At 47.7% G+C, this 27,672-nt stretch overlaps 1 protein-coding gene across 4 annotated transcripts in view; it reads left to right on the top strand.

Annotated features, from left to right (window-relative positions):
- Positions 1-27,672, top strand: part of THADA (THADA, armadillo repeat containing) — a 355,753-nt gene that overhangs the window by 289,655 nt on the left and 38,426 nt on the right. For all 4 annotated transcript variants that reach the window (XM_008069947.2, XM_021718159.1, XM_021718154.1 and 1 more), the window contains exons 32-36: positions 11,659-12,038; positions 12,593-12,711; positions 13,361-13,433; positions 17,101-17,254; positions 20,428-20,559. In XM_008069947.2, the coding sequence (XP_008068138.1) occupies positions 11,659-12,038; positions 12,593-12,711; positions 13,361-13,433; positions 17,101-17,254; positions 20,428-20,559 (858 nt within the window). The remainder of the gene's footprint in view (positions 1-11,658; positions 12,039-12,592; positions 12,712-13,360; positions 13,434-17,100; positions 17,255-20,427; positions 20,560-27,672) is intronic.

Raw genomic sequence — 27,672 nt, 5'->3', positions numbered from 1 at the left:
CCTTCCAAGTAGCTGGAACTACAGGCGTGCGCTACCACACCCAGCTAATTTTTTGACTTACTGTAGAGATGAGGTCTCTCCAAGTTGCCCAGGCGGGTCTCAAACCCGCGGGCTCAGGCAATCCACTCACCTAAGCCTCCCAAGACGCGGCATTACAGGCTGAGACACCGAGCCCGGCTGATCTCACATCTTTTTAACTGAGACCTCTGGGCTTTGGATTCCTCATGTCTGTGTTGGGGCTTGAAAATTGCCTCATGGCAATAAGCTCAGATGATCATGAGGCTTACCTTGTTTGTTTTCTTCTCTCAGGGATCTTCAGCCCTGCACAACTCTGTATCTAGTGTTTAAAAACAATAATTTCAAGGCCAGGTACAGTGGCTCACACCTGTAGTCCTAACACTTTGTTAGGCCGAGGCAAGAGGATTGTGTGAACCCAGGTGTTCGAGACCAGCCTAGGCAACATAGAAAGACCTCATCTCTACAAAAAATAAAAATAAAAAATTAGCTGGGCATGGTGTAGCATGTACCTATAGTCCCAGCTACTCAGGAGTCTGAGGTGGGAGGATCACCTGAGCCCAGGAGGCCGAGGCTGCGGTGAGCCGTGATTGTGCCACTGCTATCCAGCTTGAGTGACAGAGTAAGGGACCCCAACTCAAAAAACAAAACAAAACAAGAATTTCATACATCTTGTGTAGTTTTCTGTGTTTATGGTGGAAGGACAATTCCTATAATGGCTGCTACTCCATGAGCAGAAGCAGAAATCACTTCCATCACCTTGTTGTGAAAACTCTGGGTTCCCCAACTATAAAATGGGGATAATACCCTCAGAAGACTAAAGTGAAGGTCAGATAAATTGTGAAAAGACACATTACAAGAAAGGAAAAACTCAACATTGGAAGGACAACAGCTTTCAAGAGATCAAGAGATAACATTGAGAGCAAGAACAAGGAAATGAATGGTTATCACATCCAGGGCAAGGGCAGAGCTTCCCCCTAGGCTCACCTCTCCTGCTTACCTGGCAGAGCTCACTGAACTCCCCCCTCCAAGCTGGGGTTGGATTCACATTAAGACAGGAGCACTCCTAGCATGGCCAGATCCTGCCGATCTTGCCAGTTGTAAGCTGCAGCATGCACCATCACTCCTGCCAGGGTGGTCTGTTGTCCAGTGGTACAAGGAACCTCATCACTCTTAGTCTCTGTTTCTTAAGGCTCAGACCCCCGAGCCCAGGAAGATTTCCAGGCCGTCAGTTGTAGCACTGGCAAGGGACTGAGATGGGTGGTCCTAGTGTCTCTCTCATTACCGGTGAGGCCCCAGAGGTAAGCCCCAGTTATTGACTCTCAAGTTGGTTTCATAGTGTCCCATGGCCTGAGGGTAGAAGAGAAGCCCCAGATCCTTTGTGGGTAAGAGTTTAAATTAAACAGCATCATGCTGAGGAAAGTTCTGGTTCCCAATCCTGCCCTTGGGAGCAGTTCACTGAAAGAACTAGAAGTTGTGTATGCTTAGAATTAGCTATGTTTGTGTCTTTGGGTTAGCATGTGTTTGTCCACAGGGTTTCCTGACTTCCTCCTGTGTTGGGCTGGGATGGCAGGTGGAGGCAGGAAGTAGAAGCTGCTGGTCTCACCCAGCGCCTGGTGAGCTCATTTTTAGCCTGCCCAGTTCCTTCTAGAGCTCTTCTGACTCTGCTGTCTCCCAAGCCAGAAAGGCTGTGTTTTTGTGTTATGGGTTGACAATAGTGTTCTCAGAAGCCCCTTCTCTCCTCAGCAGCAGATGAGGAATCTCGTTCGTGAAAACTACTTGCCTTTGAGAATATGCTAGGGGCCAAGGGAAGAGCAAAGGGGTGTGGCGGGGGGGGCACACGTGTATAAGCAAGGATGAGGGGTTCCGAGAACTGGAAGCAAACACAGGCAAGAAATAAATAACCAGCACCAGGTCAGGGTGCGGCAGAGTCAATTTCCAAGTCCTTCCACCAGGCCACTGTCCATGCTTGTGACTGGAAGAGCCCCTGGGTCAGGATTACAGTTTACTGGGAGGGGCAAGGATTAAATAGAAGAATGGAATTTCCCTTTGATAAGGAGAAGCCAAGACGTATTAACTCATTTGATTTTGTTGTTGTTATAGTCCCTTTGGTTTCCTTTTCTCTACAAATATATTTTTTTAAACTGAGAAATTGCATAACAGGACATGAGCGATCAGAGTGTACAAATTATCATCTGTAATTATTTTTAGAACTAGTTTATCCACTGTTGCAGATAAGAACTTTTGTTGAATCTGCTTACAGAGCACTGACCAAAGCTACAGTTCATTGAAATAGACAAAGGCAGCATCTCCCTAAGCACTGAAAAAGAAATCTTCTCTGTGTTTTCTCACTGTGGACTTTTTTGTTTTTTTTTTTTAAAGTTGGAGTCTCCCTCTGTCGCCCAGACTGTAGTGCAGTGGCCGCTCCCGGCCACCGCAGCCTCGACCTGCTGGGCTCTGGCGATCCTTCCACCTCAGCCTTCCAAGTAGCTGGAACTACAGGCGCGCACTTCCACGCCTGGCTAATTTTTTGATTTACTGTAGAGATGAGGTCTTGCCATGTTGGCCAGGAGGGTCTCGAACCCGCGGGCTCAGGCAATCCACTCACCTCAGCCTCCCAAAGGCGCGGGATTATAGGCCGAGCCACCAAGCCTGGCTTCCATGGACTTTTTTAAGGAGGGCAGATGTGCTAGGATGGGGGAGGATAGAGGAAACCTTAGAACAATCGCATCTGCAAACTTTTCTTGTCCTGGTAACATGACAGCATTTAGAACCTTTAAATATATGAAAGAGAAATTCAGCCGGGCTCGGTGGCTCAGCCTGTAATCCCGCGCCTTTGGGAGGCTGAGGTGAGTGGATTGCCTGAGCCTGAGGGTTCGAGACCCGCCTGGGCAAGCGAGTCCTCATCTCTACAATAAATCAAAAAATCAGCCGGGCGTGGTAGCGCATGCCTGTAATTCCGGCTACTCAGAAGGCTGAGACGGAAGGATCACCAGAGCCCAGCAGGCGAGGCTGCAGTGGCCAGGAGCAGCCACTGCACTCCAGTCTAGGCGACTGAGTGAGACTCCAACTCAAAAAAAAAAAAAGAAAGAGAAATTCATTCATTTGTTCATTTATTCATTCATTTGTGAGGGAGAGGAATAAAGAATCTTCTGAGGCTTTGTGACAAGTGAACCCCCCCCGCAGTGACACAATTGGTGTCATTGCCATTTGCAGTCTCCCCATAGTGACTTACTTTGTTGCAGTAAAGCCATTTTTTGTTCAGTTGGCCTTTTCCATCCTGAGGAGAATCCTTCCCTACTTCACCTGGTTTGAGATTAAGTACCCTTGTTGATGTCATGTGCCCCCCACCCCGGCAGTTTCCAGCTACTGCCAATCCCTTTCTTATAGTATTATGGTAAATGTTCAGGGTCTGCTTATGAGTGAGAACATGTGGTACTCAGTTCTTTGTTTCTGTGATAGATCACTGAGTATTATAGACTCTGAATATATCCAAGTTGCTGTGAAGTTCATAATTTTGTCCTTCTTTATGACTGCATAATATTTTATCTTGTATATGTACCACATTTTTTTTATCCAGTCCATTTTCAATGGGCAGCACAGTTGGTTCCATGTTTTTGTTATTGTGAATAATGCTGCAGTAAACATGCGTGTGCAGGTACCTTTTTTGTAGAATTATTTGAGTTCCTCTGGGTATTTCCCAGACGGGGAACTTGCTGGGTTATATGGAAGGCCAATTTTTAGATCTTTTAGGAATCGCCACTCTTTTTCATAGAGATTGAACTAGTTTGCACTCCAACCAACAATGTGAAAGTGTTCCCTTTTCCCCACATCCTCTCCAGCATCTGTTGTTTTTTGAGTTATTGATGATGGGGCTATCATGACAAGTTGGGGTATCTTGGTGTGGTTTAGTGCATTTCTTTGATGATTAGTGAGGCTGAGCGTTTTTTCATGTATCTATTGGCTGCTCATATGTCTTCTTTTGAAAAGTGTCTATTCATATCTTTTGCTCACTTTTTAATAGGGCTGTCTGTTTTGTTTTGCTTTGTATTTCTTTTCAGCATGTTTGAGTTCCTTGTAGATCCTGGATGTTAGGCCTTTCTCAGATACAGTTGACAAATGTTTTTTTCCCATTCTGTGAGCTGTCTCCCCACTCTCTTGATTTGCTTTGCAGAAGCTTTTCAGTTTGATGAGGTCTCACTTGTCTATCTTATCTCTTATGGCATGGACATTTGGAGTTTTGATCAGGAATTGGTTGCCAATTCCAATCCCGTAAGGATGTCTCCTGCATTCTCTAGGGTTCTTATAGTTTGAGGTTGTACGTTTAGGTCTTTGGTCCATTTGGAGTTGATTTTTGTGTATGGTGATAGGTATGGATCTTGATTTAATCTTCTACATGTTTTCAGCCAGTTTTCCCAGCACCATTTACTGAAAAGGTTCTCCTCACCTCAGTGGTTGTTACTAGAAGACTTTGTTGAAGATGAGTTTTGTTTTGCTTTCGGAATCTCTGTCCTATTCCATGCAGATTTTTAATGCCACATTTCTTTAAAGAGTTGTCTTTTATGATGACGCTCCAATTTTATCTCGTTTGTTGGTAAAATTAGCCTTTATTTCATGAAATGGTAATAGATGGTGGGTTTTAACATCCTTTGTAAAATGAAAAGTTGGCAATATCCCAGTCTGTCACATTGTTTGTGACTTTTTTTTGAATTGGAGTCTCATTCTGCCACCCAGACTTGAATGCAGTGGCACGATCATGATTCCCCATAGCCTCAACTTCCTGGACTCAGGTGATCCTTCTGCCTCAACCTCTTGAGTAGCTGGGAATACAGGTATGCACCACCATGCACAGCTAATTTTTTTCTTTTTTTTTTTCTTTTTTTGTGGTAGAGACAGGGTCTCCCTACGTTGCCCGGGCTGGTCTCAAACTCCTGGGCTCAAGAAATCCTCTCACCGCAAAATACTAGGATTATAGGCACGAGCCACCATGCCTGGCCTTGTTTGTGACATTTTATTAGGAATTATTTCTCTAGGAAAATAGGATATAACACAGGAGAAAGCATTATCCTTCATGTGAATCAAGCCTTTCAGCCATTTCCTTGATGGCCAGAAACATACTTGCTCTAAAGAAGGAGAAAGCAATCAATTCCAAAAGCGAAGTAAAACTGGGTGTTTAGAATCCACCATCCCTACCTGGGTAGCCGAGATGACTTTACTGGTGGGAACACGCAAAGCCTTTCCAAACTAGGAGGTTGAAGAAGGTCCAGCCAGGTGTGTTTGCAGCCATCATTCTCACTCCTGACAGCACAGTGGGGCCACTAAAGCAGAGACTGGGTTCCCTTACTGGAACACTTGGCTTTCCAAGGAAGATGGAGCACAAAGCCATCAGAACCAAGAGTGCAAGAAGAAATGTTCAGGTTTGAGCCAGGCGCCATGGTGCACACCTGTAGTCCCAACTACTCAGGAGGCTGAGATGGGAGAATTGCTTGAGCCCAAGGGTTCAAGACCAGCCTGGGAAACACAGCAAGACCCTGTCTCTTAACAAATAACAATCAAATAATCCCATTCCAGCAGGTGTAGCCAAAAATAAATAAATAAAAATTTTAGAAGAAAAAAATAAAGTTAAGGTTCAAGCTTCCAGTCTGTAGGGGAGAGGGAGAGGGCTGCCGAACCAGCTGCGGTTCCTTGTGTCCCGCAGACAGGAGGCACTCGGAGTACACGAATAAGTACCACATGTCGTTCTAGACTTTGAACACATTTGGTGTGGCAGGGCATGGACACTGCATCCCTGGGGAGAAGTCCTGGTTGTGAAACCCATTTGCCGAGCCTGACCCGCAGTGGGTTGGAAAGCCAAACGGTAGCTGTCAGTCCCAGCTGCACCTAGGCCACTTAAAACCAGGCTACCAGGACTTGCCCCCAAGATGTGGTCAAGTGTCGTCTGATATAAGGATTTCATAAGCTCCCAGAGGAGTGCAAGGTGCTTCCTGGACTGGGAGCCCCTTGTGAGAGGAAAGCCACTTCCGGTTAGTCACTGCAGCTGCTCGTGTAGAAGTGTTGGGCGTTTCTGTCTCCCACATCCTGTCCCACCTCGGGACCCCCTCACTCTGGGCTCAGAAAGGGCGTGGTTCCTGTAGCCCCACCCAAATGGGAGGTCTGTGAGAGCAAAGCCAGGTCTTTCTGATTCACTGCTCCATCGGAGACCTAGAAGAAAAACCTAGAACAGACTACGAAGTGAGTCCATGGTCACACTGCAGAAGGCCCTGCTGCCTTGTCTGAAATCTTTATCATGCCTGTTCATTCTTCTGAATTCTTGGTTACTTTTCCTCTCCTGGTGTGTGTGTTTGAAAGCGAAGGTGGGCATGGCGAACTTTCTGGTTCTTCTCTACTGTGAAGTACTGGCCGGAATCATCTGTGCTCTGCTTGGAGCCCCAATCCCCTGCCCTCCCACCCACAAGCCTCCAGCCCCCATGAACGTCAGCCCTTAGGAGTGTGGTTCTCAGCTGAGATGCACAGCAGCGTTACCTGCGGGCTTCTTAAGGTGGTAGTTGGCGCCCACCTTGAAATCCCCTCAATCCGAATTGACAAGATCCTGGGATCCTGGCGTGTGTGGTTTGGATAGCTTTGGTCATTACTTTCGCTTGGGGGTCGTGACTTTCTTTTCAAAAGACCTGGACCACCAGCAGCTTCTCCTTGAGCTTGTTAACTCTGCAGAGCCTCAGCCCCACCCCAGACCTCCAGAATCAGAAACTCTGGTGAGGCCCAGGCCACAGTCTGCAGTTTCATAAGCTCTCCAGGGGCCTCTCGGGCTTGAGAAGCTCTGCTTGTGGGCATCTCCTTGGGTCACAGCTGCTGCACACACACAAGATTTTTTCCAAGCGGCAGTCTGGAGAAAGTGCCTCTAGAAATGTCCTGGATGATTATCTGGCTTTGGGCTCAAACCTAAGCTGTCTTGCTGTTCCCTGTTGTCCCATTCATTCAGCAGGCCTGTGGGAAGGGCTGTCGGCCTGCTCTCCCCACTTGGAGCATTTGCCCTTCTCTCCCAGCTTCAGGGCCTGCCTCACATTTTGTTCCCTACTGAAACACCTTTTTCAACTTCTTCCGGTAGAAAATAAGTGCCACTGCATTCATCGTGGTCTCTCTTATGGTTTACCTGCCATTTCCTGTGTGACCTTGACCAAATAACTTAAACTTTGTTTCTTCGTCTATAAAATGGGATGCTCAGAATAATAGAGCCTACCTCATTAATGCGTTTACACTTGTTAGTGCTCCGGATGATATTCAGCAAGTGTCAGTTCTAAAAGTAATGGCATAAGTAATGGGCATATAGTGTTCTATAGTAACAGCACAGTGCATGGCACAGAAATACTCGCAAATGCCAGCTTTTGTTAGTAGCTACTCAGGGCACTGAACATCTTGCATTTGTTTGTGCGTGTCTTACCATTACTGTTATTCTACACTTGCTCTCCATCCTCCTCTTAGTCCTAAAGCTCTGTGGCATCAGATCTCTTGCTGTCTCAGCTCAGAATCTCTGTATCTCCCAAAGTACCTACTACAAGTTGAGCATCCTGATCTGAAATGCTTGGGCCTGAAGTGTTTGGGATTTCGGGGTTTTTTGGGTTTGGAAACATTTGCATAGCCATCATGAAAGATCTTGAGGAAGGGACCCAAGTTCACATGAAATTCATTTATGTTTCATATACACCTATACACATAAACCTGAAGATAATTTCATTTTCCTCCTGGAGATGCTGAAGGAACTGTCTTTGTGTTACCTGTGTTTTGGCTGTAGCCGTCACATGAGGTCAGCTGTGGAATTTTCCACCAAGGTATGTCCACAGGCAGTATAGGTAAAAAGTCTCAGAGGAGCCCTCCCTTATCATCTTCCCCATCTCCCTCTTCTTGGGGTAGTTGCCTGTGGTCCCCAGCTTTCTGGTGATGATATTCCTCACCAAGGTCCCCGAGGAAGCGAGTGGGTCTGGGTACCTGCTCTTGAGTCCTGGGGACTATACACTCAGCACTCAGCCTAGAATATCTCTTTCAGATAAGAGATTCCTCTGAGATTCTCCAGGATGGCCTAGACAGTTTTTCCTGCTTGTAATTACATTGTTAAGAGCAGCTCTCTGAGCCATATTTCTTACTCTGCCAAACAAATCAAGTTCCTTTTCAATGCAGTGTTGTCCTCAGGCAGCAGTGATGGGCAGGATAGGGACACGGGACCTGGACACAACAGTACTGTGGCCCACCTCATTAATGAGTAGTGATCTGGCCTGCAGTGGCATTGAAGACAGAAAATAGAGATGCCACCAAGGGTGAACGTCTCGCCTGCCTGGAGTTTCCCTGCTGCTTTATAAAGACACCTGTGGTAGCTCACGCCTACAATCCCGGCACTTTGGGAGACTGAGGTGAGAGGTTTCCCTGAGCCCATGGGTTCGAGACCAGCCTGGGCAGCTTGGCGAGACTTCATCTCTACAATAAATCAAAAAATTAGCCAGACGTGGTGGCATACACCTGTAGTTCCAGCTACTTGAAAGACTGAGGCGGAAGGATTGCATGAGCCCATCAGGTCGAGGCTGCTATGGCCATGAGCGTGCCACTGTACTCTAGCCTGGGTGGCAGAGTAAGACTCCAACTGGAAAAAAAAAAAAAGAGCAGAGGTGTCTGCAACCGCAGGTGGTGGAGGGTAGTCTCCTTCAGATTCTGTCATATTGGAACCCAAGTCCAGTCCCCATTTGCAGACCTGGGCAGACCTCTTTATGAACAGTTTGTTATGTTACATGAATATTACAGATATATATGTATATAATTTTATTGTTTATATATGTTTATAATTTTCTAGTGAGATGAGATCTCACTATGTTGCCAAGGCTGGTCTCGAGCTCCTTGGCTCAAACTACCCTCTCATCTCGGCCTTCCAAATTGCTGAGATTACAGGCATGAGCCACTGTACCTGGCAATATTCTGTATTTTGAATTCCTGGATTATTTTAAACCTGTGCAGTTTTTCGTTTTCAAGTGTTTTTCCAAGTGTCACCTTAATGTTTTACGTCTCCGTTATGTTTATATTCGTTTTCTGGAAGTCAGCAAGGTTCACTGAGTTATAATGAGATGATGAATATAAACAGTGCCTTATAAGCTGTAAGATGCTTATAACTGGCCGGGCACAGTGGCTCAAGCCTGTAATCCCAGCACTTTGGGAGGCTGAGGCGAGAGGATTGCCTGAGCCCAGGGTTTCACGACCAGCCTGGGCAACTTGGTGAGACCTCGTCTCTACAATATATCAAAAAATTAGCTGGGCATGGTAGTGCGTGCCTGTAGTTCTGGCTACTTGGAAGCCTGAGGCAGAAGGATGCCAGAACCCAGCAGGTCGACCCTGGGGTGGCCATGAGCCTGCCACTGCACTCTCTGGCAAGACACTCCAGGATAAACTCACGGACTCTTTGGGTAGAATTGTCAGTCAGGGTTTCTCAGAGAATGCCGTGTATATACTATCTAAATTTCTGCAAGGCATTTTGTGCAGTCTGTCCTAATATTCTTTTAGGTAATGAACTTCCTGGATGGAATGGTACAGTTAGGAGGATTCATAGCTGGGGAATGGCCTCAAGGAAACGGCAAGAGGCTGGAGTGGGTTTAGAGGCAGGAGTGGGTTTAGAGGCAGGATGAGCAGGGAGCTGACTGTAATGCTCCCAGAAGGCCTCTGCCTGGCCCAATGAGTGTTCTTGGTAACTGTTTGGTTGGGGCATTTATGGCGTTTCTGTACAACTGAGGTTTACCCAACTTCTGTTGGATGATGAACGTGTTGTATGAAGAATTGGGTCCTGGGTCCTGGGAGGTACCCAAGATTCCCCCCAGTCCTGCCCATTTTACCCTGCAGTGCTTCCCAAATCCACCTTCTCCCTGATCCTTCCTGACTTCAGGCCCTCGTCCTTTCTCTGCAGTCATGTTTTAACTAGGCTCCCCGCCTCTAATATTGCCCCCTCGGCAATAAGAGCACTTCAGTGAAAACGTTCCCCTGACCCTACTGCTTAAAATAACCCCTCAATGACAGTCCCTTGCCTACCAAGAATGTCCATGCTCCTTCATGTTGTCCAGATGGCTCACTGTGTCCTGGCCACATTTCTTCTCTAGCTTCATCTCTGCCCTTTCCACCTCGAAGTTTACACCCTGCTGATATTGGCAGGCTTGTAGTCCCCCCATGGTCCACTGTTTCCTGCCTTCCTCGAGGCTTAGCTCAGGTGGCTTCTGCCCTGGGTGGTTCCAACACATCATTGTTGTCTTCCCCCTTGAGACTCAGGTGGCCTTTATACTGTTCTTCCGTAGTTATCTGCTCATGCCGTTCTCTTTCTCAGATTAGACTGGAAACTTCTTTAGGGCAGTGAGCTTATTTCATATAGCACCTGGCATGTAGCAAGCAGACAGTATTTTCTTATCAAAACTGAGAGTATAAAAAAAAAAATCTCAGCACCTAGAGGCAGACCATAAAACTTAACAGGAAGAGAAAATTTAGCAGGGATGTAGTTGGGTTTAAACAAACAAACAGACCAGACACAGTGGCTCATGCCTGTAATCCTAGTATTTTGGGAGTCCAAGACAGGAGACTTGCTTGAGCCCAAGAGTTTGAGACCAGCCTGGGCAACATGACAAGACCTCATCTCTTCAGAAAGTCAAACAATCAGCTGGGCAGGTTGGCACGTGCCTATAGTCCCAGCTGCTCAGGAGGCTGATGTGGAAGGTTCACCTGAGGCTGTGCGAGCTGTGATAGTGCCCTGCACACCAAATGAGGCCCCAACTTAAAAAATAATAAAAAATAAAACAAAACACACGTTGACCTAAGTGCCGAGTACAAGGTGAGAGAAAGATGACTCACCGCCACCAGTAGACCATGTGAAAAAGCAAGACTGGTTTCAGTTGACTTTCCACTCTTATGAGTCGACAGTGTGATGCAACACCCATAACCTCGGGTTGCGAACAGGGAAAGGAATTGCCCTACTACTCAAACCATGCAGAGAGCTGTGATCTATTCTCCAAAGAAAGGTAGCTAGAATCAAAAAAGGCAGACCTCATCACGTGGAGAAGGAAGCTCATCTGGGAATGATAGACGGGCACTGTAATTGTAATCAAATCCCTAGCGTGCTGTCACTGGGAACCTCAAAATGCAGAGTTAGACCAGTGAGTGGAGGCTTCACAGAGAACACTGTGACCATTAGGTCTCCTAACCATCTTGTGAATGCCAGGCTACCGCAGGATGCAACCCAGGGCCTCTGGGGAGATATATTGTGCAGGGACTCTGAGCCCCGGAAGGAAGCTTATGCTCAATATCCTTTCCTCCTGGTCAGCTTTGCTGCTTCGGGATCCAAGAGGTCACTGAGTTTATATTTACTGAACATTAAGTGAGGCTACCAGGAGCACGTCATTGATAGTAGTGCCTTTGTCCCCTGGGGAAAATTATGAATTGCCTACATAGACATTGCTCTGGGCCAGAAGTGTGAACCTTAGCGGGCATCTTACATTGTTTGTTTGAAATCTGCTTAGGAGAAACAGCTGACGGTTTCTCCCAATGTTTTCAGAGTCTTTCATTCTTCCATATCCTTTTGTGAACATTTAAATAATGTGGTTATCTCCTTCCCTCTGCTTGTTTGCTTTTTAGTTCTGGAGAGTGTTGGCTTCTGGGAGGAAGTCAGAGAAATTATCTCAGGATCAGAGCTGATAACGGGACGCCCCTGTCCCTCCAAGGTGCCAGGCCTGCCCCAGTACCTCCAGAGCCTCACCAGGCTAGCCATCACTGCTGTGTGGGCAGCGGAGGCCAACAGTGAAGAGCAGAAGGGGGGAGATCCCATCTCCCTCTCTCAGCTGTTAGAGTCTGCCTTCCCTGAAGTCCGTGAGCTGACGCTGGAAGCCCTCCTGGAAAGGTTCTCGGCAGCAGCCTCTGGGTCAGGAGAGAAGGGACTGCCACCCTCGCTATGCAACATGGGAGAGATGTTCTTGCTGTTGGCAATGAAGGAAACTCACCCTGAGTGCTTCTGCAAGGTAAAGTCCCTGAGGTACTGACTCCCATGTTCCTCGGTGAGCCACCGGTATGGTGGGGTCATGAAGGCAGGCTCTCCAGGGGCAGCAGGAGATAAATTCAGCCTCCCAAGGATAAGGACTCTCTTTGTGTGGTGCTTGGCGTGACTGCATGCATAGAAGGGCACCAAGAAAAGCTTTTGATGATAGTGGTATTGATGGTAGAGATTAACCAAAGACAGAGCAAGCTACTCGGTTGTTTAGGAAACAGACTGCTGGAAATGTGCTTAGAGTGTGTCAGAGGTAGTCTCTGCTGACGTGGCTGTTTGGGGCAGATGGCCACCTGGAAAGCGTAATCAAAAGGAAAGGACGCTGGCCCAGGAATCGGGGCATCTAGCTCCCATCCCAAGGCTGGGGGCGCTTTGGTTTGTCACTGCTCTGCCCTGCCTCAGTATCATGAAGGCATTATGGGGAAATAAGTCAGTGGGAGCCCTGGTCAGCACAGTGATTATTCAGCAGCTAGAGACTTTTCCCTGAGTATTTCTTTCTCTTTTTTTGCATGGATTTGGCTCACACAGATTCTGAAAATTCTCCATTGCATGGACCCCCGTGAGTGGCTTCCCTGGACAGAACACTGTGTCCATCTGACCCCCAAGGAGTTCTCGGGCTGGACGATGGATATTGCTTCCAGTGAAAGGTTTGCCACCATGCTTTCTGTGCAGCCTTGTAGGGTGGAGGGTCCGGTCCCATCAGTCACTGTGTCATGAACTTGCACACAGTCCTGGTCTCAGGACTCGGGGCCTGTACTTCACGCTAAACCTCACAGCCTAAGAGCTGTGTTCTAAGCACAAGCCATAAAGTGATGTCAGAGTTTCGCATTTTAGCCGGGCGCAGTGGCTCACCCCTGTAATCCCAGCACTTTGGGAGGCGGAGGTAAGAGGAGTGCTTGAGCCCACGGGTTGGAGACCAGCCTGGGCAACTTGGCGAGACCTCATCTCTACAATAAATAAATAAATAAATAAATAATTAGTCGTGCATGGCAATGCATTCTTATAGTTTCTGGCTGCTTGGAAGACTGAGGCAGAGGGAATACCTAAGTCCAGTAGCCATGGCACTCCAGCCTGAGCAACAGAGTGAGACCCCCCCCAGCTCAAAAAAAACAAAACAAAACCAGAATTTCACATTATAACCAAAAGGCAGTCACACTTCTGGAGGTATTTGCATAACCAGGAGACGATTTCCAGTATTCACATTTGCATGGATTACAGACTGTCTGCAGAAGCCATCAGTGTATCGATTATATTCGATTTTAATTTTGTGTATGTTTTCTTGCTTACGTTTTCTAGATCTGAAATTCAGAGTGTAGCCCTGCGGCTTGCCTCCAGAGTGATCGCCCACCAAACGCGGGCATGTACAGAGGTGAGGGTGATGCTCTTCCTGTTCCAGGGCTTGGGTTTTTGTGCTCCTGTTTACACAGAAGGCGTCAGTATAGGCGAACTGTCCCAGCAGGCAGAATCACTGTGACGTGTGTATGTAACCTCAACGGAAGTCTCGTTTGTGGTGGTTTTTCACTTCCAGTATAACTTGTGAACACTTTTTTGAAACACTGCCTTTCTTTTCTCTTGTTTGGGCATTTTTTTATTCAAGCCCACAAGGGTGGCACAACCTCCCCCCACAATCTCCCCCAGACCCCTTGTCTTTCCCCCTTTCCTAGCTAGACTCTTTGTTTAAAGAGGAATAAGCAAATCAATTCCAAGAATATTTAGGATTGCAGCCTAGTGAACTAAGTATGAAAATATATTGCTGAGGCTTAAATGTTCCCCCAGAAAAATGACCCAGCTGGCTCTGGATGGAGGTCCTGACATGTCCCATCTGTTTTCTGTGTCCTTTCGGGAAGTAGAACTAAAGTAAGAAAAAGAACTTCCTGGGAGGATGCCTTAAGACAGTTACATGCATACTCAGGTACCTGCAAGAAAGCCAGCACCATCACAGAATTACAAGTAACCTCACAGAAGGACAAGGCCACCAATACCACAGTAAACGTGCCAGAAGATCTTGATTTCACACCGTTAAGCTGCAGGAATCAGCGCATTGTGATAGTGGTGGCGTAAGACTATGGATTCTGAGTCCACAATACACCTAGCACTAATATAGGCACTAAAGATACAGAGATGAACAGAGGCTAGAGGTGCAGTCCCATGAGGGAAGGAGAACATGCGATCATCACATTCAGTGCTCTGATAGGAAGATATATCAAGGCTGTAGGAATCCAGAAGCAGGATGAATGTTTGGCAGCTGGAGAAGACTGCATAGAAGGGGCAGTTAAATTCAGGGATGGGGTTGGGGAGAGATAAAACCAGAGAGTAAGGATTAAGAAGCAGGTGTAAACAGCTTTCCTGCAACTGCCATTCAAAGGCAGGCTCGGGGGGCCAATCCTAGGAGGCCTCTGAGAGATCCCAGGAGTCAAAGAAAGGTCAGGTGGGCTGGGAGAGAGTACAGGGAGATCTGCAGCCCCAGAGGAAAAAACACCAAGTTCTAAGGAAGAAATCACAAGGCAGCCTAGCAAGCCTGCCAAAGGCACCCTTCTCATGTAAAACTGTTTTCCACCGGCTGTCATGTACATCTTTTTTTTTTTTTGAAATGGAGTCTCACTCTGTTGCCCAGGCTAGCGTGCAGTGGCACACTCACGGCCACCCTAGCATCAACCTGCTCACCTCCAGTGATCCTTCCACCTCCGCCTTCCAAGTAGCTGGAACTACAGGTGTGCACTACCATGCCCAGCTAATTTTTTATTTATTGTGGAGACGAAGTCCTGCCAAGTTGCCCAGACTGGTCTTGAACCTGCGGGCTCAGGCAATCCACTCGCCTCGGCCTCCCAAAGTGCTGGTTTACAGGCTGAGCCACCAAGCCCAGCCCATATGCATCTTTTTTTTTTTTTTTTTTTTTGAGTTAGAGTCTCAGTCTGTCGCCCAGACTGGAGTGCAGTGGCATGCTCTCAGCCACTGCAGCCTCGACCCGCTGGGCTCCAGCGATCCTTCCACCTCACCCTTCCAAGTAGCCGGAACTACAAGGCCACACTACCACACCAGGCTAATTTTTGATTTATTGTAGAGATGAGGTCTCGCCAAGTTGCCCAGGTGGATCTCTAACCCATGGGCTCAGGCAATCCACTCGCCTCAGCCTCCCAAAGTGCTGGGATTACAGGCTGAGCCACCGAGCCCGGCCCATGTGCATCTTAAAGGCACTGCTTGGTACTTAAAAAGCGGTGATACTTAATGAATAGTGGGAGTTTTCCAGTGAGGAAAAAAGTTAACAAAACAGTAGAGACATATATAAAAGAAGTTCCTGGGGACTCGGCTTCCTTTGTGCATTGGGAGTTAGTATCTTCCTCAAGGTCTAAGATGTGCCTCAGTTTACTTCCATGGATACCCATGGATGATCAAAGGAATTAGTAGACACATTCTGAACATATAAAAGAGGTTTACCTGATAGAGGAAGTATCTGAAATCGAGAGCAACAATCTACTTTCTTGGGAAAAGGTCAAAAAGCAGAGTTTAAAAGATGAAAACAGCTGGGCGGCGTGGCTCACGCCTATAATCCCAGCACTTTGGGAGGCCGAGGTGAGAGGATTGCCTGAGCCCAAGGGTTCGAGACCAGCTTGGGAAACTTAGCGAGACCTTATCTCTACAGTAAATCAAAAAATTAGCCGGGCGTGGTGGCGCGTGCCTGTAGTTCCAGCTACTTGAAAGACTGAGGTAGAAGGATCACCCTGAGCCCAGCAAGTCAAGGCTGCAGTGGCCGTGGGCATACCACTGCACTCCAGCCTGCCCAACAGAGTCAGACTCCAACTCAAAAAAAAAAAAAAAGGTGGAAATAACCTAGCTGTCTATCATATAATGAAAGGGTAAACAAAATGTGGTCTGTCCACACAATGGAATACTATTTGGCCATAAAAAGGAGTGCCATGCTGATACATCCTACAGCATGGATGAACTGTGAAAACATTGTGCTAAGTGAAAGAAGCCAAACACAAAAGGCCCCATGTTGCATGACTGCATTCATTTGAAATGTCCAGAACAGGCAAATCCACAGAGACAGACGCAGATTAGTGGGTGTTTCAGACTGGGGAATGGGAGGATGGAGGAGTGATAGTTGAAGGGTGCAGGGTTTCTCTTTGTGGTGATGAAAATGTTCTGAAACTGACCATGGTGGTGATTGCACATATCTGTAAATATGCCAGAATCTACTGAACTGTGCACTTTAAATGGGTAAACTGTATTGCATGTGAATTATATCTTGATAAAGCTCAAAAACAACAACAGTAGGGCTTTGTTTAAACAATAATGCTAGTTAGATGCTCCTTTAAATGTTGTAACAGAAACTCAAAATACTGTTGTTTAAACCAGATAAAAATAGTCCAAAGTAAATATGGTAGCTTGACAGTATATGAACCACCAGGTCCTTCCATTTGTTTTCTGCTGTCCTCAATATGTGGCTTCTGTCTTCCAGGCCCAGACTGTTGCTCCAGCTACCACATCTTGTCTTTGTTCACCTAGAAAGGAAAACCCCCGTAAGGGACCTGAAAATGCACAGATACCACTTCTAGTGTCATCTTGTTAGTCAGAACTTAGTCACGTGATGACTCCCAAATGCAAGAGAAGCTGGGAAATGTAGTCTTTAACTGGGTGCCATAGGCTGAGCCAGAAATCTGAGGTTCTGTCTAAAGACAGGAGGAACATCAGGTTCTTAGGGACGAGTTATTTGCTGCCAGTCTTTCCCCACAAGTTTGATCTTTCTGGAGCTACCAAATACACCAGTGTTCTGGTAACCTGATTTGCATCAGGAAAGACTTGAAAAACTTGCTCTTTAGTTATAGTGACTTCATGTTACTGAAAGACAAGTCAGATTTTTCCCTTGGGCTTGTTTATTTCTCCCTAGTTGGGATAGAAAAGCGACTGAAGAACAACTTTCTTCTCACTGAGGCGAGGACTAAGTGCAGGAGCACTTCAGTGAAACTCATCCACAACTCAGCGTTGGCCCGTGACTGCACCTGCCAAACTGCTGATGGTATGTTTTGTGATTTCAGAGCAGGGACTCCATGGCCCCCGAGCTGAAGCGGTGGGCTCAGCTGGTCGTCCTGTCCTGTGGAGACCGTCTCCCTACAGAGTCCAGGCTGGCTGCTGCTGACGTCCTCACCAGCACTGTGCCGTTGTTCCTCACCAACCCCCATCCTGTTCTTGGTAAGTGTGTGAGCGGGAGTCCATTGTACCAACCTCACTAAAAGCATGAACGGCCTAAAAAAAGAAGGGAGGGTAAAAAAATATTTCAGATATTCCGTTCTCTTAGTTCATTCTCAACTCATTTTCACCAACAGCCTCTTAAACAGCCTTTTTCTTTCCATCTTATCTCCCAAACCATTCTCCACAAAGCTTCCAAAGAGCCTCTGTGGTCTTTCGAAAATGCAGATCTGATCATATGGGTCCACTGCTTAAACCTTTGCAGGGATTTGCAATGCTTTCAGGATAAAATCTCAACCTGCTTCACCGTGGTTCGTGAGGCCCTTCCATTCTGCCCCTGGCCTGCCCCTCCTGCCTTATTGTCCCCACTGCCCTGCACAGGCCCTGTGCATCATGGGTAAAGAGACTGCTGCTTAAGTGACCTCTGCCTGACCGTCCACTCTTCTTAGAAGCCTACTGCGGTAATCTAAGTGAGAAATGAGTGGGTCAGTGTAAAGCGTGGCAGTGAGGAAAGAGGATAGGCTCAAAAGACGTTTAGGAAGTAGGATCTGCAGGACTTGATGATATTGTGGTTGATAGAATAGAAGGACTCGGTGACTTCCAGGCGTCTGGCTGAAGTAACCAGATTGGCTGCTTGTTCCCTTCACTGAATTTGGTTTTAATTTGAAGGTGTCTTTGGGACGTAAAAGTGGAGATACTTTGAAATCAAATGGATGTACAGATCTTGGTTGGTTTCCAGCATGTTCCACACCTCCTTGTCTCTTCCTCACTGCTGTCCCTGTGCTTGAAATCCTAAGAATTGAAAAGCATATTTTTTGTTTTGCTTTTAATCATAGGATTTAATAAAAGGGAGACACATTGGTCAGGTGTGGTGGTTCATACCTATAATCCCAGCACTTTGGGAGATAGAGGTGAGAGGATTGCCTGAGCCTAAGGGTTCGAGACCAGCCTGGGCAACATAGCAAGACCTCATCTGTACAATTTAAAAAAAAATTAGCCAGGCATGGTGGTGTGCACCTGTTATTCCAGCTACTGGGAAGGCTGAGGCGGAAGGATCTCCTGAGCCTAGCAGGCCGAGGCTATGGGGGTCATGACTATGCCACTGCACTCTAGCCTGGGCAACAGAGCGAGACTGACTCAAAAAAAAAAGGGTGGGGGGGACCTAGGACCTAACACTGTGCTTCAGTCTCTATCCTATCCTCTCCTGCTGTGTTTAATCCCATTATAATATGCTATCATTCTCTTCCCATCTGTTAGGGGAATTTGTTTTTTGTTTACCTTCTTCATACTCAGCCCTCAAGAATAAGACATGGTCCCTGCCTCGCCTCCAAGGGGCTTTCAGTATAGTTTTGGGAAAGGATTTACAGAACAAAGGAAAGAATTGATTAGCTTTGCTTTTTAATAGAGATGGAGGTCTTGCTATGTTGTCCAGGCTGGTCTCGAACTCCTGGGCTCAAGCGACCCTCCTACCTCAGCCTCCCAAAGTGCTGTGATTACAAACATGAGCCACCATGCCCAGCCAGAATTGTTTTTAGATGGTGAGGTTCAAATTTTACATGTTGTAGGAGTTCAGACCAATGAAGTGTCTCCTATCTTCATATCTCACTAGGAAACAGTTTTCTTTGATACCGTTTTTCTTCTTTCTTCTTAGTGACTTCCAGGCATTTTTCTTATACCTAAAAGGGGAGGGAGAAAGGGATCTTCTGTGATTGTGATTCAATCGCTGGATCCAGAGGATTAAAAGCAAAGGCTTATAAACTTTGGTCAAGCTTCCCCAGTAAGGTTAATATCATTTTGCAGCATGTTTCTGGGTTACTTAGATGCCTCTACCCCCCAGCTCATAACATGTAAAATGTGTGTGGAATGGCCAGAAATGCCTGTGTGAAATGTGGTCCTGGGCCTTTGCCATTGCTGGTGGTGGTGATAGCTTATAGGATATGAGGAAGGAGATTGCAGTGGCCTCCAGGAACATGAGCAGGAGGTACTGAGTAGGTAGAAACAAAGGACAGAAAAGTGCCTGGGACAGGTCAAGGGCAGAACAGAGTCATATAAGGAAAAAGAAAAATTGAACTAAAGAGGGCTGGGTCTTAGGACCTTGTGAAAGAGGAAAATGATAAAGGACAGTAGTCAACTTTCAAGAACGATGAAAAAGGATGGATCCTGCAAGACTGAGTAAAATGTAAAGCAGATCTGTAACGGAAAGGAGGGCATGAAACCCACACGGAGCCGCTGCTGCTCTTGGTATGACTAAAGCGTTGGTGACTGATATCAGCTTCTCCATGGACAGACGGGAAAGTTCCTGGGACAGGACAGCTTCCCCATGAAAACGCTGGGATGCCATGTGGTGGCCTTCCATGGCCCTCCCTTGTCGACCCCCATGAGCTCTGGCCCAGCCCAGCTGTATAACAGGCATTCACACATCCCCTTCTCCACCCCTCCCCACCCTCAGGAGGTCCATCTCAATTACAGCAGTTCACTGTGACCCTTCCCTGTTGTGAGTCACAGCCACACAGTTTCATTCTTGACAACCCATTGCCTTGTGTTCTTGACTTGACATTCCTTTTGCTTGCTCATAGGCAGATACTGTCTTTTCCTCTTCATTGTCCACAGCAGCACCTGGACTCTGGCTGAATAGACAGGTCTGTGCCCAGGGGGAAGGGATGGCAGCCAGAGAGTGGAACCTACAGACGCAGGACACAGGGTGGTGCCTTCATCTTGGGTCTTCCTTATTGTTATTCTTGCCCCCAAAGCATCATCTGGACTAATTGTTTGTTTTCCGAATTTATGAGCTCAAATGCTCAAATCAACACCGGGCTAGTTTACCAAAGCACTCTTAATACATAACGTTTCATTCTGCAGAATCGTGATTCACTGGGGACAACAGGGCCTAGGACCTTTCTCAGCTGTGCAGCGCCTTTCAAGGACCTTGCCTGAGGCTGGTTAGCTCCAAAAAGCCTAACTTCCTACCCTCAAACAGACACCTAAGTCTGCCCCTTGTGGCTCCCACTTTCCAGTGTTTGTCTGACTCTCAGGTCTTCCTACCTGGCAATGCCCAGAAAGCAGGCATGGCCATAGCTCCTTCAGTGCTGCGTTCTGCCACCAGGTCTTTCAAGCAGCGTTTGCACCTGCCTGTCAATTACATTCTACCTAATTCCAGTGCCTTTTGGTCTTCTTAGAGTTGCAGGATACACTTGCTCTCTGGAAGTGTGTCCTTACCCTCCTGCAAAGTGAGGAGCAAGCCGTCAGAGATGCAGCCACAGAAACTGTGACGACTGCCATGTCACAAGAAAACACCTGCCAGTCAACAGGTACTTCCTTCTTATCCTCTGCACTGCCTTGTTGCTCTAGCTGGCATGCTTTTCTGTCAAGAGCCAGAGAGTGAATATTTTAGGCTTTGTTGGTGTTTCAGTCTGTGTCTCAGCTCTGCCATTTTAGTGGGGAAGCCATAAACAGTTGGTAAATAAGTGGGTATCACTGTGTTCCAATAAAACTTTATTTACAAGGACAGGCAGATCCCAGATTTGATCTGCTAGTTACAGTTTACTGACCTGTGCTTTAAGACACTCTAAAGAAAACTTCTTTTCAAAGGTAGAAATTTAATAAACAGTGTTTAGTCTTTTGCTGGTGACCCTGTCACCTGTTCTAAACAAAGTTGGGTCTCGATGATCCGCATTGTTATATAACTCAGGAATCCCAGATCCATTGTTTTGTTCCTGTGGGAGTTTTTACAAGCAATAGCAAGCGACAAGTGATCACGTATAGGTTAAGTTTGTCCAGTCTGTGCCTGGGCTCCTCATTTGATGCCAATGTTAACTCAGGAGACTGGAGGGGAGTAGAGGGAAGAGCAACCTGGGTGGGTAGTTCTAAGTTCATATCCACAGCATGAGCTGTCAAGCCCTGGGCCCTGGGGTCATCAGGATGGGGTAAATACTATGAATGCAGAAAGGAACTCTGTGAGCAGAAAATGGACAGCTAAATGGAAGGGATGGGCAAGTAGAGTAGGAGCAAGGTCATGCCTCCAGACAAGTGGCCCCTGGGAGAGTGGCTTGAGTTCCCTGTGCTTGTCGGGAAAGGTCTCTGGGTCACCCATCCCAGGGAGCAGCAAGAATGCTGTGTTGAGGCAAGGGGTCACGAGCTGACCCAAGAAGTTCACCTGAAGGGACCGCAGAATGAGGGAGGGGTAGTCAGACAGGGTTGGTGGCTGACTCCAGGCCCCTCGTCCCTAGGCCAACGCTGTGTGCCGAGCAGAGCATAGGACTGTGTTCCCTGGATGGGGCCCCAAGCGGGTGCACTGTCCAGAATCTGAGTCCTCCGTCATAATGGTCTTATGTCTCTCTGCTTGAATGGAAGATGCTAGATTTTGAAGAATCTCTCAGTGATTCCACACCAGGGGGAAGCATTTGGAACGACCCTGGGAGGGATGTGCAAACCGGCTTCCCCCGCACTCCTCCAACCTGCCAGACTCAGACTCTCCTGCTTTTGAAAAACCTGCCAGTAGTTATTCTTTTCTTCAATTGCAACTTTTCTTTAGAAGGACACACAGAGCACCCAGTGAGTGCTCAGTAAATTTTTACTTAGTAGATTTCTCTAGGACCTTCTTCACTAAAGATGGGAAAGATAATGTCATAGTGAAGCCACAGGTGGAACTCTTTCCTCTCTATCTTTAATCTATAGTCTTTACCTACTATTTCTCTGTCTTTCAAGTTTGGTCCAAGTTCATCTGTAGTAAAAATATTTTCCAGTGTATTTTTCTCAAGAAATAGAAATCAACAATCATATATTGAATTCCTTCTGCATGTAAAACTCCACAGGTGAAGCCTCTGAAAGCATAAAATGTGTAAAAGTCTATCTTTTTTTTTTTTTTTTTTGAGTTGGAGTCTCACTCCATCAACCTACTGGGCTCTGGGGATCCTTCTGCTTCAGTCTTCCAAGTAGCCAGGACTTCAGGCATGTGCTACCACACCTGGCTAATATTTTGTAGAGATGAGGTCTCATCAAGTTGCCCTGGCTGGTCTCGAACCCGCGGGCTCAGGCAATCCACTTGCCTCAGCCTCCCAAAGTGCTCGGATTACAGGCTGAGCCACCAAGCCCGGCCCTATTTATCTATTTTTGTATTCCTCATCTTGGTCTATAAGAAAGGATGTCAGGTGTGAAAAAGGCAAGAACTGTATAACAACTAAATGCAGTTGAAGCAGACCAGATCTCATACTGGAGGAGTGAAAAGCCCTACAGGAAATTATTAGAAAAACTGGCAACATTAGAATATTGTCTATAGACTAAGATCACTATTAGATTTCTTGAGTTTGATAACTGTACTGTGGTTTTGTAAGAGAATATTTTTGTTCTTAGGAAATTCACACTGAAATATTAAGGAGTAGAGACACAACACAACTTACTCTCAGATGGTTCAGAAAAAAATAATACTGTTAAGCCTAGACATGCAGTTGCTATGCTTACGTCTTTTCTGTATGTTTGAAATCATTTCTAGATGAAATGGTTTTTAACACAATTTCTCCACTAGAAAAGACCAACACAGTAAATAATGACAGACCACTTGACTGGTTTCTCAGTAAATAATTCAGCCCCCAGAGTGACCTCTTTATCCTAGATTATAAAGTACCTTGCTTCCCCTTTTTTAAAAACTCATTTTGGGTGAATTTTTTTGCATCCAAAAAATCAAATTCAAGCCAGAGTCCTCATTTCAAAGATTTTAGCAACATAATGTCACGTGTGGTGGCACTCATTCAGACTAAGTGGCACTTCCTGTGTGTTCTCTGTTCTGCCTAGTTAGTGGTGTTTAGAACCGCAACAATACAGCTTGGTTTTCTTAAGCATAAATACGGATCTTTTTGCTTTAGACTGAAAAGTAGCTTAGGATTGAGACTCACCCTCTGGTCTCTTGCTTGAGTCAGAAGTTAGGCAACTGATTCATCAGAACAATATCGCCTTGTTTTAACATCTCTCGAGGATTTCAAGCAGCTGATGGTAACTTTTCACATTCCTTTGGCACACAAGGATTTTGTAGAATGCACTGCTGATGTTTTGCTCTTTGGTGTTCCAAGTTAATTATCACTGTGAATCTTGAATACCTTAAAAATACATGTTGTTTATTTTGTTCCCAAATCAGCATTTTAATAAGCTCCACAGTAAAGTAATATTATTAAGTTACACTAATAATTAATGTCTTCCTTGAGAAGTTAAAATTGCAATGAAAAAAAGTAAAGTGAATTATCGGTTTTCCTCCAAAGAAAGAAATACACCAGGAGACCTGAGCTTGTGTACTGACAGGGGCAGGGGGCTGGGTGCAGATAGATGCACTTGGCTCGCAGATGTCTCCTGATGCCCCTGCTGGGGCCTGGGCAAGTGTGAAGTACACCCGACTGTGGCTCTAGGAAGGGTCTGGAGGGTGGAGAGTTGTGACATCAGTGAGAGCAGACATTCAACACAGAGAGAGAAACGGGAGCCAAAGCCTAGAGGTGGGGAGCTTGGGGCTGATATGGTGGCAGCAGGCAGACGTCCATGATAAGAACACAGGCGGGGGCTGGGCAAGGGAGGAGTGGGAGAAAAGCCTAGAAAGGCTGGGGCACTTGACCAGGCATGGTGACTCACACCTGTAATCCTAGCACTTTGGGAGGCAGAAGCAAGAAGCCTGAGCCCAGGGATTCGAGACCAGCCTGGGCAACTTGGCGAGACCTCATCTCTACAATAAATCAAAAAATTAGCCGGGCATGGTGGCACACGCCTGTGGTTCAAACGACTTAGAAGACTGAGCCCAGCAGGTCGAGGCTGTGGTGGTGGTTGAGCATGCCATGGCACTCCAGTCTGGGTAACAGACTCCTACTCAAAAAAGAAAGAAAGAAAGACTGGGGAATCCACATGGGGATGGCTGAGTGCCACGCTGCCAACCTGTCAGTGAGGGAAGACTGGAGGCTTGAGGGAGGAGATGGGACCAGGACACGTGGAGGAGTCTCCCTGGCAGCAGTATGTGAGGTGGCAGGGCTGGGACTGAGTGAGGGGCTTCGTAGGCCCAGGAGACCAGCCAGTGGTTGGCAGTGACAGTCCTCAACATGCTGGCATCCATGGAGATGGGATGGAGAGGAGAGGACTGACTTGCGAGAGTATGGGGGGCACACTAACAGGGGGACTGCTGCTTGTGCGAGATGGGGGAGCAAGGAGAGCCTGAGATGAGGTCAAGCTGTCAAACGTGTGAGGTGTCCAGGGGAGACACCCAGACGTGCCTCTGGCTTATGCGGAAGTTGGGCTGTGGCATTCCAGGAAGTGAAGGCATCGAAGCCACAGTCACTGCAATCTGGGACAAAGTGTTCCTTAGGCCTTGGAGAGATGGCTGAGGGACACTGAGAGGGCAAAAGGGGACCCTTATCTGCTGTCAAAACAGAGTGAGCAGTTCAGGCTCTGTCCTGCCCTCCAGAAGGCGGCACAGCTGTCCCGGGAACCTCGGTGCACCTTCCCAGGGCCTGTGATCCATCCCATGGCACCGTTCAGAACCTGCAGAAGAGGAGGCAGGCACGAACCCAGTCACTCAGGCCTCCTCACTCTCACATAGCGATCTTGTGCCAAAATGCGTCGGGCACACAGTTGGTTTCAGGTCTAGATGTGTAGTCTGGAGTCAGTGGTGATCCCAGGAGGCTGAGAGGAGGGAACTCCATGCCTAGACGTCTCTCCCGAGGATGGAGTTCTGGGTCACCTGCACACATGAGACCCAAGCCTGTGACAGCCCTCTCCTGCAGGCCTGAGGCTCCTTGGCCTCTGCCCATGCTACTTCAGGGACCTGGCAACAGCCCCATTCCCCTCACTGCCCTCTCTAGAGCAGTCACTGAGTCCATAGACCGGACAGGAGAAAGGCCCTCTGGGACTTTGAAATCTGCAGTGCGGGTTGAAATGCTCAGTGAGGCTAAAAAAGTAGGTGAGCTGGACTCCAGATGAGGCCTCACCTCTCTCTTTCCCTGCTTTGCTGTGAGTGCAAGTTCAAGAGCAGGAGGTGCTCAGAGCCGTAACCTTCTCCTGCTGAACAGCCCGCCGAGTCTGTTTTATGGACCACATCAGGATTTAATGACAAATTCCAGCTGAACAACCAGGATAGTATTGAAAAGTGAACTGCTAAATGTGTGTGATTCTCAGATTAGACAGGTAATTTGCTGGGTGTGAGCAGCAAGGAAGGAAGCCACGTGGGTGCAACTTAGGAAGCTGCTCTTGAGGAAGAGAGGATAGAAAAAGAGAGGATAGAAAAGAAAGCTTAGGGGGCACATATCCCCCGGGCTGAAGATGGTCCATATCTTCCTTTTGTAGAGTCCTTGGCCCCTGAGGCAGGGTGTCTGGTGTCATTTAGCTTGAAGCATTGCAGAAGGACTCAGGAATGAGCCTAGGATGGCTTGATCCCCAGACGGAACCACACGTGTTCCACTTAGCAGACACACGGGTCTCTGGGAGCTGGATGGGCCCTGGAGGACAGGACAGGCAGAGATTGGCTGGCCAAGCCTCCCTTGGCTTCTGGCCTTCCCGGGTACCAGGTCTCCCTCTGCATACTCAGCTCCAGCCAGTGTTTGCTACCTGATGTAGGTGACTCCTCCCACCTCAGTCCCACTTGTGAGGTTCAGAAGAAGGTTCTAATGCCCAGCAAGCAGCTTCCATTGTTGGAGGGCAGGGACGAGAAGCCGCCAGCAAGGACTTGTCTTGGCGCCAGACCTCATACCTCCTGTCAGAATTTAGGTGAAGAAGGATGACTTTTTGGTAGAAACTTCCTTGTGAAAGCAAAAGACCTTTGAGGGAGAGAGACAGGCAGGCCAGCCAACGATGGCACTTCCGCTCAGAGTCCTGGCTCCAAGTGGCTCTACCCCTCTCTCCTGCCAGGCCCCTCTCCACAAAAAGTGACAACAGACTTCTGCTTATCCTGCCAGAGCTGAGTGACTGGTGACGAGACTTTAAATCCTGCATCCTCCACAGCCGCCTGCCACTTCCTCTATCTGCCGCCACGTCGGGCCATTATATCCTCACAGCAGCCCTTGCCTTTCAATTATTTTATTATTTTCTCTTCCATATGCCTTCATTTTGTCTCCCCAACTAGCCCTCATGGACTTAGCAGATTCTGTCGTCTGTTAGGTACACACTGAGTGCTCGATTTGTGTTGATGGATTGTTCTTACCCACAGTCAGTCAGACCCGAGCCCCCTGAGGAGCATGCGAGTGCCCTTTGAAGCTAGGAAGAGTTCAAGAAACAGCAGATGGACCCTCGCTGCTGGAACCAGTGCAAGGGAGCATTTTCCTCGGTTCCTACAGATGGGAGTCGCAGGCTTTTGACTCCTCGCTTCTGGGTCCTGAGGGCTCAGGGCATGCAGCCTTCACCCCCCTCGCTCTTACGTCAAGTCCGGGCCTCAGACTGCAGGGCCAGGGACCAGCCTGGGGCCGTGGGGCCATGGCCGCAGTTGACTGGGAGATGTCAAAGGAGCATCTTGCTTGGCGGGATGACCCGCAGACTGATGAGGAGGTGGAGGAGGGAAGCAGGAATGAGATGTAGGAACAGCGAGCATCCGAAGTTGAGAAAATGGATCATCGCAGGTACCATTGTGAGGCTGAATCTGCACAGTCACGGAGCCCAGGGTGAGGCGAAGACAGAAAAAACAGCATCTGCTCAGTTTCACCTAAAATGTATCCCTGTCCCACACACACACCATCCACACACACTGTCATGACTACACAGAGCTGTGAGCCAGCAAGGAAGGACAAACACCCTCCATGTTCCCACCCTTGAGCAAGCAGGGAGGGAGGCCCAGGAGGAGAGATAGGCAGTCCTGGGTCACTGTGACATTTTCCACAGTGAGACAGTGCGGTCATCAAAGCCCAGGGCCTGTGGGACTCCACGCTGAGTCACAAACACTTCCACCTCCGAGCCTCTAAGGCTGCCCACCTGTCTCAGGCCCGCTGCCAGCTCACGGGGTCTGGCTCTAGAAGGGCTCTCCCAGAGCCTCCCTCCTTCTCTGCCTCTAACAGGTTCTTTCTAATCTACTTGGATTCCACTGGCCCCAGAGTGGCCTTTCCACTCTTTGGTGCCAAAGCCTGGCTAGACTCGACTTTATGTTTGTGCCTTTTTCTAAAGAAGAGTGGAGCTGGGCACAGTGGCTCACGCCTATAATCCCGACACTTTGGGAGGCAGAGAGAGGATTGCCTGAGCCCGCGGCTTCAAGACCAGCCTGGGCAACTTGGCGAGACCTCATCTTTACAATAAATAAAAAAAATTAGCCGGGAGTTGGCGGGCCACTGTACTCCAACCTGGGTGAAACAGTGAGACTTCGACTCAAAAAATGTTTATTTTTTTTTTATTTTTATTTTTTGAGTCGGAGTCTCACTCTGTCACCCAGACTGGAGTGCAGTGGCCACTCCCGGCCACCGCAGCCTCGACCTGCTGGG

Source organism: Carlito syrichta, unplaced genomic scaffold, assembly GCF_000164805.1.
Source record: "Carlito syrichta isolate Samal-C Ts95f unplaced genomic scaffold, Tarsius_syrichta-2.0.1 Scaffold111520, whole genome shotgun sequence".
NCBI lineage: Eukaryota > Metazoa > Chordata > Mammalia > Primates > Tarsiidae > Carlito > Carlito syrichta.
This window is presented reverse-complemented; position numbering and strand designations above follow the sequence as displayed.